We start from the raw sequence: 18,093 nt of genomic DNA on the forward strand, positions 1-18,093 counted from the left end.
GTCTCATGGAAAACTTGGAAAAACATTCTATTTAAACACAACTATGCTTAAATATCACATTTTCTCCATTTCTGTCCTTGAAAAATTATTACCAAGACCATTAGAATGAGAATACCTTGGTCCTTCTGGCTCTGAAATTCTTTAGTTTCTCTGAGTGGCCTTTTGCTGGGTCTTCAGCCCTCTCTCTCAAGGCTGCCCCACCACCTGTGAAGTCAGACAGCTTTGCATGTAGATTTTAAAACGCTCACAGAGTACTGGTTACACCTTCTGATTTTTTTCCCCCCCTCAAGAGCAAAATCCATAGAATTTAATGTCATGTAAGAATAATTGGAAACTATTAGGGGAGGATGTCCTTGACATTAAAAACGCACTCAAGGAAAGGGAGCGTGCTGTCTGGGGAAACAGGGTCAGAAGAGGGTAAGTTCATTAAGTGATGACAGAAGTCAAAAGAAATGGGTTGGCTTCTTTGTTATCTAAGAAGTAAGAAGCTGCAGTTTTTGCTGAGATGCTGGGGCAAGAAGGTCTTTCAGCGGCTGCTACGGGGAATGGGACAGGGGATGACAAGGACAGGACCAACCTTGATAATTGGCTTGTATTTCACACTAGTGTCACAGACTAAACACCCCGCTGCACGACTTTGGGTAAAGAGAGTTCGGTGCTTTGTGGGTTGCATTTTCCCAGTTCTGAAGTGGTGCTGGCCTGTGACTTTGTGCTCTCTGCTTTGTCTGGAGGCCAGTCAGAGCCCTCGCATTTCTGCAGGCTACCGTTTCAAGACTCTTCTCTGAAATGTCATCCTTTTCCTATCCCTTCCATCATTTTGGGAATCATGACAGTCAGCTGCATGGCACGCTGCCCTACTCTTGAAATTCATTGTAGATTTGAGCACTGCTGCTGCTGCTGCTGCTACGTTGCTTCAGTCGTGTCCGACTCTGTGCGACCCCAGAGACGGCAGCCCACCAGACTCCCCCGTCCCTGGGATTCTCCAGGCAAGAACACTGGAGTGGGTTGCCATTTCCTTCTCCAATGCATGAAAGTGAAAAGTGAAAGTGAAGTCGCTCAGTCGTGTCCGACTCTTAGCGACCAGGCAAGAGTACCGGAGTGGGTTACCATTGCCTTCTCTGAGATTTGAGCACAGAGAATTATAAATATTTGATCAGTACAAAGAACAGAGTTGCATGCAGGTGTTTCCAGGATGCTTCCTGGATCACACCTTCATGGCTTTCAGGTACTTGCTACTAAGAGTGTGAATCCCTGTCTTTTAGAAACGTCTGAACTGCATGCTCTATGAAAACAGGAAGAAGGCTAGAACTAGGGAAAAAGCTAAAAATAATGAGAAACAGAGAGGTCTTGTGTTTCAGGCTCCTATCTATAAGCCAGACAGCTTGATCCGGGACCCTTCCTTTCTCATCTGTGGGGTAAAAGACACGCAGGGCTGGTTCCCTGGTATAGCGTGTCCTGTGTATGTGCACACACTTGTGCCCGGCTCTGTCTCCCTCTCAACCAGAGTGAGAAATCCAGATTCTGGATTGTTCCAGAGGTCACTCCAGCTCATGCTTTGGCTTTTCATTCTCTCCATTGTTTTCTCTCTGCTCTTCACCCGCTTCAGTGCCTTTGCCATTCTGTCTGTCTTGACATCTGCTTTTCAAAGACACTGGTTTCAGTTCTTCCCCATGAACCACAGTACTTTTGTAATTACATGATATAACGATTTCTCACTTAGCTTACTGAAAAACAAATGCTGTCATTGTTTTGAGGTGTTTTATTTTTATCACAGTGTTAAAATATATGACTATTTTAGTAATACTCTTAAAAGAAAGGTGCCCTCTATAGTTCTGTCATTAGAGATTCATTTGGGGAACTACGGCAAGCTGGAAAATGTGGCCAGGAGTACAAGGTGGCAGGAAGGGATTGGCAGGAGTTCTGCTGCAGCTTTAGATTAAGTGCATTATTCAGTTACTCTGTCAAGAACTGTCTGACTTTGAGCACTTTGAGTTGTTAGTGGAAAACGTGAAACGTGGTGTGTGTGCTGTGTGTGTGCTCACTCACTCAGTCGTGTCCAGCTCTTTGCCACGCCGTGGACTGTAACCCACCAGGCTCCTCTGTTCATGGAATTCTTGAGGCAGGAATACTGGAGTGGGTTGCCATTTCCTGCTCCAGGGGATCTTCCCAACGAGTTACAGGTGGGTTCTTTACCCCTGAGCCACCAGGGAAGCCCAAATGGGAGAATAAAGGGGTGGTGATATTTCTGTCCTCTTCAGTGTAATCGCGTTGTTTAAAATTTCCATTCTTGGATCAGTTTAGGGAGTTTGTATTTTGCCAGGAAATCTTAGTTTCTTCTGTGTTTCTGAATTTGTTACTGTAGAGTTGTTTGTGGTACAGTTCTTTTTCATTTAGTTTTATTTCACTTAGACGTGTGTGTGTGATCATGTCTCCTCTCTCATTTCCAAACTTGTGTAAGATTATTCTTTCTTTCCCTTATTTCAGATTTGGGAAGGAGTGTATCCATTTTCTTACTCTTCAAAAAAAGCTTGGGGGAGAACGGATACATGTATACGTATGGCTGAGTCCCTTCTATGTTCACCTGAAACTACCACAAAATTGTTAATTGGCTGGACCCCAATACAAAATGTTTTCGGCGTTAAAAAAATTAAAATTAAAAAGAAAATAAAGACTAAAAAAATCCCCCTTTTGGATGTGTCTGTTTTTTCTATCCCCATCCCATTAATTTCAACTTTTATCTTTTTTCATTCCTTCTTTCCTGGTTTCTTTTGGTGCATTTTGTTATTGTTGAGGTGGTGAGCACTTAGTTCCTGATTGTATTTCTAGAAACATCACAGTTCAGTGCTTGGAACTGGATCCTTAGTAGGGCATGGTTCTTTCTTCTGTAGCAGGGATACAGATTAGTAGTAGATACTGAAAAGGAGGGTCACATTAATGCCTCTAGAATTCACATAGCTCTGTGCCAACTGTTAGACGTCATTCTTACCTTTTCAGGTTGTGTTGAGTGTTCAGGAAGCCGCGGACTTATCAATAGAATGCATACCTCACGTAGACACCTGCTACAGTAAATCAAGTACCATTTCAGCAGAGACCTAACAGGCCAGAAGTTGTTTTCTTTGATTTCTCAGTTGTCATTTTTTTCAGTTTCCAGGAAAGGATTTGGTGATAATATAAATCATAGAGGGCATAACTATAATTCAGAATCATCTGTGGTTCTTTGAAATATAATACTTGTAAGTGAAATAGAAAAGATGCTTTCAGCTCTGGTCCCTCTCTGAGCACCCTGGGCAGACCCCGGGCTGTTGAGTCCATGGAAAGCATCTGTCTGCTCACTACCCCTCGGTTTCCCCATTCTAGAATATCATTATTCCCCCAGTTATGAAGCTGCCCTGGGTGCAGACAGCATGTTGTCATGCCCACTCTAAGTTATTATTATTTTTCTCCAATGGAGAAGAAAGCAAGCTGCCATCATAATATCTGCTATTTCTGGAGATCACCACATGGTCATCAGAAAGTCATTAAGAACCCATTGGAATGAGTCCTTACACTGTTTAGCTATTCAGAATTTTAACATTACTCCTGACTGAACTGCAGTTGTTTTTTATGCTTTGGTGAAGGCTGAGGGAAAGCAGCTAGCTATATTATGCCTTTATTCTCGTCACTGTTTTCAGAAGAAGTAAAATCATTCTGTTTTTTTATTCCTTATCCAGCAGTAAGATACCTTGACAGCCATGAGTTCAGGAAATATGTAATACCTGGAAAATATTTTTGTTTAATTAAAAACAGAATAAATTGAAAAATTATTTATAATTAAAGAGGAGAGTTAATGAGGTCAAGTTTTCTACCGGCCACAAAGGTGAATCATGTTTTAAGTCTCTAAGCTTCTATTTTCCCGCACACATTTGTCAAGTTGCTATTGGCATAATGAACTAGAAAGCTATACTTGTTTAGGCACCAGATTCTTTTTTTCTTCCTTAACATTTTATTTTTTACTGCAGTAGAGTTGATCAACAGTGTTGTGATAGTTTCAGATGCGCAGCAAATACCGTTTTCGCAGAGAACTATCAGGCCAGAAGTTGTTTTCTTTCATTTCTCAGTGGTCATTTTTTCTGTTTCTAGGAACAGATTTGATGATAATCTAAATTATAGAGAAATTAATACATGTATTGCATCACATGTATTACATACATGCCATATATATACGTGTATCCATTCTCCCCTAAACTCCCCGCCCAGCCATGCTGTCACTTGACATGGAGCAGAGTTCTCTGTACTATCCAGTAGATTAAGAATCTGACACCAGATTCTTAGAAACTCCTCACTGTCAGGAGAGTGTGAGTTCCTATCTGCTTGCAAGAAAACATTCTGAAAACTCATTGTTAATGCCTGATACAGACCTTTTTGCTGCTGGACATTTTGAGTTTACCTGTTTCAGTTTAAGAGTACTCAAACAATGGCATTAGGATTGTGTTACTCTTGTAACTAATTGAAATGTTGCTTGGTTAACTGAGTTAAGCCCAGCTACATCATTAGATAATGTTGATATGGAGATGAAGGGCGTGGCTCCTGGCTTAGGGGAGTTTCCAGTTCACTAGTGGAGGAGACTGATCGGTAAACCAGAAGAGTATAGGAGAAGCTGCTGTGGCAGTGTGAATGCGGGTATTATGGAAACAGAGGAAGCACTCTTTGCTCAGATGTGGGCCCATGGTGGGAGGGTGCTGCTTGACTGTGTGATGTAAATTCTAGGCTGCCAAGTAGAGTGAGAGGGCAGAGTGTTTGGAGAAAAGAGGAGCATGATATGGAACCGTGCAACTTCCTGACAGTTTGGGGGGAATTGGAGAGAAGGGCAGATAAGAAGCTGTATGGGGAATGGGTTGAACTTGAGCTGCAGTGATTGTTAATGGCTATTTTCTGTTTTTTAATTCAGGTGAAGGAAGCACTCCTGGCCAGTTGTCTTAAGGGATGCTGTTGGAGAGGATGGAGGTGTACAAAATTATTACAGACTGAGAAGCAAGTTGGTTTTGGGGGAACCATACTCTGAGGATGTTGTTTGCTTTTGGTTAACAAGAAGAAATACAACTCTAGAAGAAGCCTTTGTAAATAACAATGTAATTAGATCTACAGCAGTCTTTCTGGTGGGACTTGGAGCTCCTTGCTTTGGCAGACATGAGTGACCCCAGGCAGTCACAAGAAGAAAAGCACAAGCTCGGCAGAGCCTGTTCGAAGTTCAAGGATCCTCCCAGAATCATGCAGTCAGATGATTATTTTGCTCGAAAATTTAAAGCCATCAATGGCAACATGGGACCCACCACTTCTTTAACTGCCTCCAGTTCCAATGAGAGTGGTGGTCCAGCTAATGGTACCCCGGCCGTGCCCAAGATGGGTGTGAGAGCAAGGGTGTCTGAGTGGCCTCCTAAAAAGGACTGCTCCAAGGAGCTGACCTGCAAGACCTTGTGGGAAAGCCGGTCCCAGACCAGCTATGAAAGTGTCACGTCCATTATACACAATGGGCAGAATGATGGGAGCGAGGGCCAGCAGGAGGAGCCGCTCGACCTGGACTTCGTGGAGGCAAAGTATACCATTGGGGACATCTTTGTGCACTCCCCACAAAGAGGACTGCACCCCATAAGACAGAGAAGCAATAGTGATGTTACCATCAGTGACATCGACGCAGAAGACGTCTTAGACCAAAATGCAGTGAACCCCAATACAGGGGCTGCCCTGCACAGGGAGTACGGAAGCACGTCGTCCATCGACCGGCAGGGCTTGTCAGGGGAGAACTTTTTTGCTATGCTTCGAGGGTATCGGCTGGAGAACTATGACCACAAGGCCATGGCCCCTTTTGGGTTCCCCGAGTTCTTCCCCTGCGACCCAGCCATCTCCCCCAGCCTTCACGCCGCAGCACAGATTTCTAGAGGCGAGTTCGTACGCATCTCAGGATTAGATTATATGGACAGCGCCCTCCTCCTGGGGAGAGACAGGGACAAGCCTTTCAAACGGAGGTTGAAGTCAGAGTCAGTGGAAACGTCCCTCTTCCGCAAGCTTCGGGCTGTGAAAAGTGAACATGAGACATTCAAGTTCGCCTGCGAGCTGGAAGATGGGCGTCTTGAGAGGGGGGTCCGCCCTTGGAACTGCCAGCGCTGTTTTGCACACTATGATGTCCAGAGCATCTTGTTCAACATCAACGAAGCCATGGCCACGAGGGCGAACGTGGGCAAGAGGAAGAACATCACCACCGGGGCCTCAGCGGCATCCCAAACTCAGATGCCAGCCGGCCCGCCGGGCAGCTGCGACTCCCCGCTGGGGAGCAAGGAGGACCTCAACTCCAAAGAGAACCTCGATGCCGATGAGGGTGACGGGAAGAGCAACGACTTGGTCCTCAGCTGCCCTTACTTCCGGAATGAGACAGGCGGGGAAGGCGACCGGAGGATCGCCCTGTCCAGGGCCAACTCGTCATCCTTCAGTTCTGGGGAGAGCTGCTCCTTCGAGTCTTCGCTCAGCTCTCACTGTACCAACGCAGGCGTCTCAGTCCTGGAGGTGCCCAGGGAGAACCAGCCCATCCACAGGGAGAAGGTGAAGCGCTATGTCATTGAGCACATCGACCTGGGGGCCTACTACTACCGCAAGTTCTTCTATGGCAAAGGTAAGACACACCCCCGTGTGTCCCGGGGTCCCTCCCTGGGGCCACTTGGAACGTGTGACTTTGTGTCAGATCCTCACCGTCAGGGGGTCTGAGGCCGTTGTCCCCTGGGCTTGAGCTTGTTCTGTATCATGGGGCCTCCACCGTTGTTGGACTGATCCTTCCTTATTAAAAAAAAAAAAAACAATTTAAACCTTTTGGCCACACTGTGCAGCATGCTGGATCTTAGTTCGCCAACCAGGAATTAAACCAGTGCCCCCTGCAGTGGAGACTCAGAAGTCCTAACCACTTATTGTTTGTTGTTCAGTCACTAAGTCATGTATGACTCTTTTGTGACCCCATGGACTGTAGCCCTCCAGGCTTCTCTGTCCATGGGATTTCCCAGGCAAGAGTACTGGAGTGGGTTGTCATTTCCTTCTCCAGGACATCTTCCTGACCCAGGGATCGAACCTGCATCTCCTGCATTGACAGGTGGGTTCCTTATCAACTGAGCCACCAGGGAAGCCCCCTAGTCACTTGACTGTCAGGGAATTCCCTTATCTCTTCTTTAGAGATCCCCAGTTCCCTTCCTTCACTGATTCCTGGTCCCTGATATGGAAACACCTACTCTTTCCTTCTCGCAGCCAATTTGTGAACATCACAGACCCCAGACTCCATTTAAGTTTACTCCGTTTAGGGTGCCTTCATTGATGGAGTCTATTGCTCTTTCATCCTCTGCAGTCTTTCATACTGTGAACAATGAATAATTCTTGTTCTTTTGCCTCTAGCTTTTTCTGTATTTTTCTCCTGTGCCTTGGCTTCATCTTTTAAATTTTATGTCTTCACAGCTCCTGCTGCATTGTTTTGCATATTGGAAGTGTTGAGCAAATCTTGTTGAAAGAATGTTTGAATGTATAAATCAGTAGGACGGGCAGATTTAGGTTTCTTGTGTTTTTACAAATAGGCTTAAAGGTTAAGATACAAATAATTCTTTGCTATTGTTATTTTAGAAATTCTTTACGTACATGTAATATCTGACAATTCGTGTTTGCTTTTGTTTGTATGTCCTTGAAGGATACGTCCCTCAGAAGTCACGTAGTTGAGGACTTCCCTGGTCGTCCAGCGGTTAGCACCCCATGTTTCCAATGCCAGGGGCATGGGTTCGATCCCTGGTCAGGGCATTAAAATACCATGTGATATTTTAGGATGTGTGGCATGGCCAAAAAAAAAAGTACAAGAAATGATGTGATTCAGTCTTCAGCCTTTCAATGTGTCCTCAATTATTCCAGAGACATGAGAATCCACTCTGTGTCAGAGACCTACAGAGAAACATGTTTTAAACACACACAAGTAAAACATGTGGAGTCAAACACCCAGGGACTCTCACCCCACCTTCTTAGTGGGTGTGACTGCCTTCCTTTCCCCTTCCTTCACGACATACTCTCTGGGGCTTCTTTTTCTGTACGAGGTTCCCTTGCCACCCCCTCCACCCTGACATTCCCCTTAGAGCGCTGAGGTGGTGGAGGTGGCCCAGCCAGCTGGGGGAGGCTCTCCTGTTCCTTCATGAGGAAACCATCCTGCCACTGGCATGAATAAGTTCGGGCTGACTACACTCTCAATTTGTTTAGTATTGGTTTCTATCTTCAGAATGCTTGTCTGCAGTCTGACTCCAGCTATTTTGGGGTTAGGTTTGGGGTTAGGTCAGTGAATACTTACTGCCAGCATTTCATTTGCATTCCTTTGCATATCTTAGTGTAGTAAGCCTACACAATGTATACAGAGTAAAGAGCCGATGTTTTCTGTGCCCAGGCTTGCCACCTTCTCATCCATTTAATGTCCTTAGGATCTGTTCCATGAGATGATATAATTCTGACCTCAGAAGGTCACTCCATCCACATAGTCCCTGGGGCCTTCTTAGGGACTACATGCTTACATTTATTAAATGAATAAATGAATAATTATTAAATGAATAAATTTCCCCTAATTTTGCATCAATCTAAATTTAACCAATCCATAATCACAATATTATGAAGTCATATAAATTAATGAAGTGAATGTAATGTTGATAAGTACCCATAGCTAAATAAGCAGACACTGGAATGGTGACTGGTCATATACTTTGAGTTGTTCTTGTACTGATGACGTGGTATGACTGAAATAATTTTGTCAACATGTTGGTTCCCTGGCTATGTCCCCTGCAGTCCCATCTCAGCCCTGGTCCCTCAGTATCACCAATGTGAGCTGTTGCCTTAGAGCCAGTGAACTCACAGAACCCTGGACCTTCTCTTTAGTCTATGCCAGAAATAAATCATGGCCCTCAGGGGCAATGCATTATAAAACTCTGCTCATGGATGCTCTCAAGGTAGAAGTGTAGTTGTTTTTGGAAAGGGATAACAGACTGGTTCCAAATAGGAAAAGGAGTACGTCAAGGCTGTATATTGTCACCCTGCTTATTTAGCTTCTATGCAGAGTACATCATGAGAAATGCTGGGCTGGAAGAAGCACAAGCTGGAATCAAGATTGCTGGGAAAAATATCAATAACCTCAGATATGCAGATGACACCACCCTTATGGCAGAAAGTGAAGAGGAACTAAAAAGCCTCTTGATGAAAGTGAAAGAGGAGAGTGAAAAAGTTGGCTTAAAGCTCAACATTCAGAAAACTAAGATCATGGCATCTGGTCCCATCACTTCATGGCAAATAGATGGGGAAACAGTGAAAACAGTGTCAGACTTCATTTTTGGGGGCTCCAAAATCACTGCAGATGGTGATTGCAGCCATGAAATTAAAAGACTCTTACTCCTTGGAAGGAAAGTTATGACCAACCTAGATAGCATATGCAAAAGCAGAGACATTACTTTGGCAACAAATGTCCATCTAGTCAAGGCTATGGTTTTTCCAGTGAGAGCTGGACTGTGAAGAAAGTTGAACGCCAAAGAATTGATGCTTTTGAACTGTGGTGTTGGAGAAGACTCTTGAGAGTCCCTTGGACTGCAGGGAGATCCAACCAGTCCATTCTAAAGGATATCAGCCCTGGGTGTTCTTTGGATGCTAAAGCTGAAACTCCGGTACTTTGGCTACCTCATGTGAAGAGTTGACTCTTTGGAAAAGACTCTGATGCTGGGAGGGATTGGGGGCAGGACGAGAAGGGGACAACAGACGATGAGATGGCTGGATGGCATCACTGACTCGATGGACATGAGTTTGGGTGAACTCCGGGAGTTGGTGATGGACAGGGAGGCTTGGCGTGCTGCAGTTCATGGGGTCGCAAAGAGTCGGACATGACTGAACAACTGAACTGAACTGAACCATGGAGAAACAGACTTCCTGCTTAAGCTCTTTTTTTTTTTAAATTGATGAAGCTATGGCTGTCGATGCTAGTGATAAAATAGTCTCTTAGACTTATTACACCCTGAAATCCTTAGGCAGTGAGTCATGCTGGCAAATTGAGTTTAGTAAGTAGTTTTTGTGATTCACCCTTTAAAACATCAGAATGTAAAAAAAAGGATATATATGTGTTTATGTATGATGCATATTTATACAGATACTGCTGGCATCTCATTTGCATTCCTTTGCATATCTTAGTGTAGTAAGTCTACAGAGTGTATACAGAATAAAAAACCAATGTTTTCTGCACCCAAGGTTGCCACCCTCTGATCCATTTAATGTCCTTAGGGTCTATTCCAAGAGATGATTTAAGTTTGCCAGATTCTGTTAATCCTCTTAACTGCTTTTTGTAGTTTTTCTCTTGAACTCTTACTGTCACTTCCTGATGATTAGAAAGAGCTGTCTGTGAGTGGCTTATTTTCTCCACTTTTTCTGATTTGCTTCTCAGGATTTTCTTGGACTTCAGAAATGACACCATTAAACTTGGTGGATTTGAGTGTGAAATAAAACATAAAAAAGAAAAAAATCTGAGCACAGAGGACCTGTGGGTGAGTTGTAGGTCAGCGTAGACGTGTGGCTTGAAAGCTCGGGCTTGCTGGGCTCCCCCTGGGTCTGCGAATGAGCCAGACAGCTAAATCCTAGACTACTCAGCAAAGCCTGCACAGTGAGGGTGCCGGGCAGCTATCGCCAAGGCCCTTTGTCTTGTGCGCTGCAGTTCTGTACTGGGCACTCTGTTTACAGCTAATGGGACCTGGGGCCAGGAGGGAGCAGGAGGAGACAGAATCAGAGCCTGCCCAGCCCTGGTGCTCAGCTCGCTCCTGTAGCCATGGATGGTGCTTGCTTCCTCCTATATTTAGCTCTTTCCTGTGGGCCCATGAGACTTCAAATTGCAGTCAGTGACAGTAGTAGCTGCTGATGCTCTGGCTGGTCTCTCTATCTAGCCGTTAAGGATTAAAGGCAGAGGCAGCAGCCCGGGTTTCTGGTGGTCAGGTGGCTAAGGCTTCCTCTGTGTGGGAATGGAGCCAGGCTTTTTCCAAGGACCACATGCTTAAAAGCATATGTCTGCCAGATAAAGTGCAATGATTGAATTAATGATTTCCCCTCATTTTTGCATCAAGCCAGATTCATACCAGCTTCAACCATTGGAATAACCCCCAACATGTCACACACTGGAGGAACAGCATTGTTCAGGAGCAGGGGCCCCAGGCAGACTGGCCCAGATAGGGAGGGTGTTTTTGTAGGTAGCTTTTTTCTTACCCTTTCTCTTTTCCCTTTGCTCAGTTCTCTTTGGAAGAGGGCTGTCACGGAATCTTTTGACCCTTTCCAGAATGCCTTTTATTTTCCTTCATGATTCTTCATTGTTCTCTGTGAAACTTCATTTTCAAAAGAATGACATGGCTCCCAGTCTCTGGGAAAGGTTTAAAGACCCAACCTCTAATAAGGTGGTGGACTCTCTACTGAGCAGTTAACAGGAAATGGCTGTGTTTTGTGCCGACGTGTATTCCTGTGACACAGAGTCACCGAACGGCTTTGAATAACTTTGCAAAAGGATTTATGTAGGGGAGTGGCCTGCCATGGTGCCCTGTGGGTAGCATTGCTTGTCTGGGCAAATCCGTCTGTAGCCTTCAGTGAAGCAGCTTTTGGAAAGAGCATGGGGATTGTAGCCAGCCTGGTGAATGCTCCCTAATGTCCCTTCCTTCTACTGGTGATGACCGGGGTGCTTTGGGCTAGGCTGCTGTTTACATCATGGAACACTAGTGAACTTATGGTTTCCTCCTGGGAACTAAGGCCCCCTGGATGGAGGGAGATTCCTGCTGTGGACTTGGTGGGAATATCCTTTAGCTTTCCTTGGAACATGGCAGACCCCCGGGGGCTTTGAGCCACGTAGAGCCGCTACTGAGCAACTGGCTGTCCCCAGTGTGGCTGGAGCCACAGCCACTCGCACAGCACAGAAAGGCTGTGGATTTCTGTGTGTCCTGTGCTTTTTAGGTAGTTGTACACCGGAGAGTTGCTCCGATGAGTTCTAAAGCTGTTCAGTGCTTTAATTCAGGTCACACACACAAGAATGACTCCAGAAGGTGAAATAAGTCACTTCGAGGTGAACAGAGGTCAAATAGAAGGATAAAACCGCACTTCTTTGATGACTCAGGAGTGAAGTGAGAAATGACAGAATTGTGTCTGAGTCTTTAGGAGCATTGTCTTGGGAGGCCACTTGTCTGGTTTAGGAACGTGTGTTTCTATGAATGTGGGGGAAAAATACTAAGATTGACAATATTCTTTTTTTTTGGTGGGGGTGGTTTGTTGTTGTTGTTCAGTCATTAAGTTGTGTCTGAGTCTCTGCGACCCCGTGGACTGCATGGACTGCAGCACACCAGGCTCCCTGTCCTTCACTATCTCGCGTAGTTTGCTCAGATTCCTGTCCGTTGCATCAGTGATACTGTCTAACCATCTCATCCTCTGCCGCCTCCTCCCTTTGCCTTCAGTCTTTCCCAGCATCAGGTGTTTCACAGTGAGTTGTTCTTGGCGTCAGGTGGCCAAAGTATTGGAGCTTCAGCTTCAGCATCAGTTCTTCCAATGAATATTCAGGGTTGATTTCCTTTAGACTTGACTGGTTTGATCTCCTTGCAGTCCAAGGGACTCTCAAGAGTCTTATCCAGTACCACAATTTGAAAGCATCGTCTTGGGTGCTCAGCCTTTTTTATGGTCCAACTCTCACATCTACACACGGAAAAACCATAGCTTTGATTGTACGGACCTTTGTCAGCAAAGTGATATCTTCGCTTTTTAATATGCTCTTTTGGTTTATAATTTTTAAATGGCATATAAATGTTGTATGATCACTGTGGGAAAATAAGAAGAGGTAGAGAAGCAAAGAAAAAAGAAGGAAAACTACTCCAGTCTGTGAGAGAGAATTCCCGGGAACAGTTCCTCTTTATCCTGCTAGGCCTTTTCCTTTGCAGATAAACGTGTGTAAAGGTATCCTTCTCCGCTGGGTGCCATGGAGCTTGCCTTGGGTGCCCATGCTTCTTCGTGGACACTTTTGTCATTGTGTACAGAGCTGCATTAGCATGCTGAGTCATGGTCAGTGATCATAGTCCCCCATGGGCGCATGGGGAGATGCCAGGTGTTTGCCAGCCATGCCCTGGGCAGGAGAGTTAATGACTGTATTTGCTTTACTTTAAACAAAAAAGACCTATGAACTTGCCAGGAGCACAGAAATAGACATTTATGTCTCATATCTATAAACCTACTCATGTAAAACATATTGATGAATATTCATGTTAATAATAGATCTTTACTTGAAAAGCAAGTTATTATAAAAATGTTTACATTTTATAAAATTTGGAACATTATAAAAATTTAAGTCATAGCCTTCCCCTTCTCCACTTAAATGTGGGCTGTGCTCACTCACCTGTAAAGGGCAGGGTGTGTGAAGAGGGAACGAGTCTGACACACACTACCCCAGCAGGTGATCCAGGTCAGCATCAACAGCAGTAAACCGTGTGGGTGGTTTATACCCTTGATGCGATGGGAGTGGCATTTCTGTGATCTTCCTCTCCAAACACATAACCTCAGTCAGTTTAAGGAAAAACGTTAAACAGATCACAGCTGAGGTACATTCTAGAAAAATCCCTGCCCAGTACTTCTCAAAACTGCCATGGTCATCAAAAAAAGGGATGTCTGAGAAACCGTTACTCTAGAGGAGCCTAAAGAGACAGGATGACAATGTCACATGGTGTCCTAGGTGGGATCCTCAAACAGGAAAAGGACATCAGGTAAACAGTAAGAAAATCTGAGCAAACTATGGACTTCAGTTAATAATGATATATCACTGTTGGTTCATTAATTGAACAAATAAACCAAAGTTTGTAAGGTGTTAACAGCTTGAAAGCTGGGTGAGTGGTATAAGAGAACTCTCCTATCTTTTCAACTTTTCTGTAAATCAAAAAATTTTTAAATCATTTACCTAATTTAAAAAAAATTTTGTTATAAATTCTCATGATATATTTACAATCAGAATCTTTAAAATAAGAAAGAAGAAACAAATATGGTTCTTGAGTAGCAACCCTACAGGTTTTTGTTACTTTATCCAACTGCCATAGGATTCTGCAAACTGCTGACTCCACTGTTTAAAATAGAGTGAAAACTAATAAGGTGTCCGTTCTGTACAGCCCTTCCTGTACATACTTGCCATGAGTATCTTCCTCAGACTTGAGAGGCAGGAGGATTGTCAAGCTGTAGGATTTCCTATTTCTGCTATCTGTATTGAAATGCACAAGACGTCCCCTTTAAATCTCCCCCCACCCCTTGAAATCTTCAGGTTAAGGTGAGGGACTATTTGGGATGTCCTTGGTGCTGTGGCCCCCACATCTTCACTGAACTCTCTGAAGGAGGCTTTTGTGCCCTACTCATTTTTTTCTTATGATTTTTGGTGACAAGTACAATGAAAGAAATATGTATCTTGTAGAAGTCCTTCATGAGGAACTGGGTGGGTTTTACAGGGCAGACTCTGTAGTGAATATGAAAGAGTCTTAGTTGTCCTCATTTTCTCCCCTCTTCCCTTCCCCTTTTTCTCCCCTCCTTCCTATAGTAGGAGAAAACACTATAAAACCTAAAGAACCTATAGAACTTATAGAACCCCTAAACACTTAGGGGTCCTAGTGTTTATAGTTCCATCATGTGCTCCTGAATATGACAGAGAATTTCTTTGATTTCCCCTTCCCATCTTAGATTTACAAGAGTTCTTAGGTGTAGGCAGATTGAAATTCTTTTCAAAAAGGTTGGAACTTTCCAAAAAACAGTGTTCAGCTGTTTCCAAGTGCACCGGGTATCCAACAAAAGCTGTATCCATACAACAGTGTAGGGGATTTCCTGGCTTTTCCAAGGTCCATTTCTGCCCATTGTAGAGTCCAAGCTCGTACAGCTTACCGCACAACAGGCTAACAAATCGAGACAAATTGTTAGGGCAAGGAATAGTGACTTTATTCAGAAACCAGCAGGCTGAGAAGACGGACTAGTGTCCTAAAGATCCATCTTAACTGGAGTTGGAATTCTGGGTGTTTTAATACTAAAAGGTGAGGGAGGGGTGTTTGGCTGTTGTAAACTTCTTGCTGGGAATCCTTTGTCCTTGCGCCTGTCCAGGTTTGTCAGGTCGTGACATTCCTGTAACCCTCCAACAAGATAAATGTTGTTCTCTGTAATCTCTGTACGAATGGGGAAGTGTTATATCCTTAAATGTCAGAGCCTTGAGCCTGGGCTGCCCTGTATATGTCCGGCTGTAGGCAACATTCTTAACTTGTAGCAAAAGCAATAGGATACAAAGGTTAAAGTAAAAGAAACAGTACCAATATGAAATCAGATTTACTCTCACCTATTACACCTTAAGATACCAGCTCTTCAGCTTTGAAGGCCCTTCCTATGTCTGGCCCATCCCTGGCCAGCAGATCTGTCATACCTCCAGCTGATCTTTCTAGGGTCTCTTTTCTATAAAAATCTTTAAGTTCCCTTATTTTTTTAACTGCTCTTACCCTGATCTATGTAAATTTACCCTTTTCTCTGATGCCAGTCTTTGTCATTGATGTTTTAACTGAAGAGTCATACTTGTTTTGTACATCTGCTGAATGAGCACATAGTAGGAAAGGATTCTTCTGGAATATGTGTGACTGCTAACTCACTCCTCTTGATATCAGCTAATGGTTTTATGGCATTGGGAGTGTCTTTTTGCCAGTGGGCAGAGGCATCTGTCCACTCTTGTAGTTGGGGCCTATGACTGGTGGGCGGAAGTGCTGTATCTTTTTTTAAAAGACTTTTTATTTTGTATTGGGGTTTAGCCGATTAGCGATGTTGTGATAGTGTCAGGTGAACAGCAAAGGGATTCAGCCATAGATATACGTGTATCCATTCTCCCCCAAACTCCCTTCCCTTCTAGGCTGCGAGTTGGCCTATCTTGATGGAAAGAGCATAGACTGAAATCAGGCTGTTGGGTTTACATCCCAACTCAGTTTGGGGCAAATTCTTGAACTTCATTGTACCTCAGTTAATCATCTACAAAATGGGATCATTAAAAAAAACTATCTCCTATAAAGAAAGGGCTTAGAACAGTGCCTGTTACATTCTGTGCATTCTTGTCCTCCCAAGAGTTCTTAAATGTAGGAGACTTTCCTCTAAAAAGGAGCTATTATCCCTACCTCCGGTACAGCAGTTAAAGGGCAGTATTTTATTTTAATTGTTAAAAGATGGGAAAAAAGTAGAGCGAACCAGATGGGAGAGTGGGCCCCAGGGAAAGGTATCTGGTGAAGTCTGCCACTCCATTCCAAACACATTCACTTAAGTTTCACTAATGTGGCAGTTGTGGGCATGAGGATAATTTTACATATGAAATGAACCCCATGCCTTAGTGATGCATGGCTGCATTTGCTTTGAATTTCATGCCTGGTGGCTTCTTTTTTTCCCCCCCCCCCGTCTGGTTTTATACAGTCACTGAGGAGAATTAATAGGGAATTGGACACTATTATATTCATAAGGGTGAACTGAGTACCACCTAACAATACTACTATTCTAAGATGCAAATTCCTCCTTTAGTGGACACAATCACCTCAGTTCTTAACTTCAGTGCCTGGCCAGTGCCTCCACAAACAGAGTTCCCACTGAGGTCCAGAGGGGCTCTTAGCAGGGAAGAATCACCCAGCTACAGCCGAGATTCAGCCTGTGGGTTACGGTCATACGGGTTCCATGCGGCAGATGGGGTGGGGGGCGTGGCTGGAGAAACATGCATGCTGTGCTGGGGAGGTCACAGCTCCCACCCACCGCAGCATCTTAGAACTGTATGCTAGTTCATCGTATCCATCCTCTGGCCTCAGGAGTGTTCTCAGTCAGCTACTGAGGAGTAACGCTCTCATATTTCTCTTGGATGAGGTATTAATACTCTAATATTTCTGTATAGCTTGACCAATGTGGCAGTTAACTGGGAAATCTTCCTTACATTTTGCTACTGGTGTAACAGGGAAGAATAAATCTGCCCCCATATTAGATTTGTTTCTTTTACTTTAACCTTTGTATCCTATTGCTTTTGCTACAAATTAAGAATGTTACCTAAAGCCTGAAATATACAGGAGAGCCCATTCTGGAGGTGCTAATCTTTAAGGGTATAATACTTTCTTATTCCTATGAAGATAAAAAGTTGCAGAAGAGAGAATAGCACTTATCAGACATGACTGAGCGACTTCACTTTCACTTTTCACTTTCATGCATTGGAGAAGGAAATGGCAACCCACTCCAGTGTTCTTGCCTGGAGAATCCCAGGGACAGGGGAGCCTGGTGGGCTGCCATCTATGGGGTCACACAGCGTCGGACACGACTGAAGTGACTTAGCAGTACTGGAAGTCTACAGGAACATCATGATCTGACCTATGTGGACAGCTGTAAGAATGAAGGATTCTGAACCCCGAGAAGTTTACAACTAACCACACCTCTCCCTCACCTTGCATTTAGAAGTGCTTTTCTAAACCCCTTTGGGGGCGTTTAGGACTTTTTGAGCACAAGCCTCCCATCTCCTTATGGCACTGCTGCTACTGCTAAGTCGCTTCAGTCGTGTCCGACTCTGTGCGACCCCATAGACGGCAGCCCACCAGGCTCCCCCACTCCTGGGATTCTCCAGGCAAGAACACTGGAGTGGGTTGCCGTTTCCTTCTCCAATGCATGAAAGTGAAAAGTGAAAGTGAAGTTGCTCAGTCGTGTCCGACTCTTAGCGACCCTATGGACTACAACCCACCAGGCTCCTCCGTCCATGGGATTTTCCAGGCAAGAGTACTAGAGTGGGGTGCCATTGCCTTCTCTGTATGGCACTGCAGTAAACCTCTACTCCAAACTCAGGGTTTTGGTTTGTTTGGCCGCACTGTGCTTAGGTCACTTGAACTTATTTGTGGTAACACTGATACAGTAAAGTTGGAAATTAGGGTCTTTGGAAATTAGGTCTCAGAGCATCTGCTGCTGCTGCTAAGTCGATTCAGTCGTGTCCAACTGCATGCGACCCCGTAGACAGCAGCCCACCAGACTCCTCCGGCCATGGGATTCTCCAGGCAAGAACAC

The 18,093-nt window shown here is 44.4% G+C and overlaps 1 protein-coding gene across 15 annotated transcripts in view; it reads left to right on the plus strand.

Moving 5' to 3' along the window:
- The window catches only part of SIPA1L2 (signal induced proliferation associated 1 like 2), a 249,055-nt gene that overhangs the window by 125,910 nt on the left and 105,052 nt on the right, over nucleotides 1-18,093 (plus strand). For all 15 annotated transcript variants that reach the window (XM_086381084.1, XM_086381087.1, XM_086381083.1 and 12 more), the window contains one exon: nucleotides 4,928-6,643. In XM_086381084.1, the coding sequence (XP_086237210.1) occupies nucleotides 5,167-6,643 (1,477 nt within the window). In that variant the 5' untranslated portion in view covers nucleotides 4,928-5,166. The remainder of the gene's footprint in view (nucleotides 1-4,927; nucleotides 6,644-18,093) is intronic.

The sequence above is a fragment of the Bos grunniens genome, chromosome 28 (assembly GCF_055505025.1).
Source record: "Bos grunniens cultivar Pamir isolate PY7600 chromosome 28, Bosgru_T2T1.0, whole genome shotgun sequence".
In the NCBI taxonomy this organism is placed as follows: domain Eukaryota; kingdom Metazoa; phylum Chordata; class Mammalia; order Artiodactyla; family Bovidae; genus Bos; species Bos grunniens.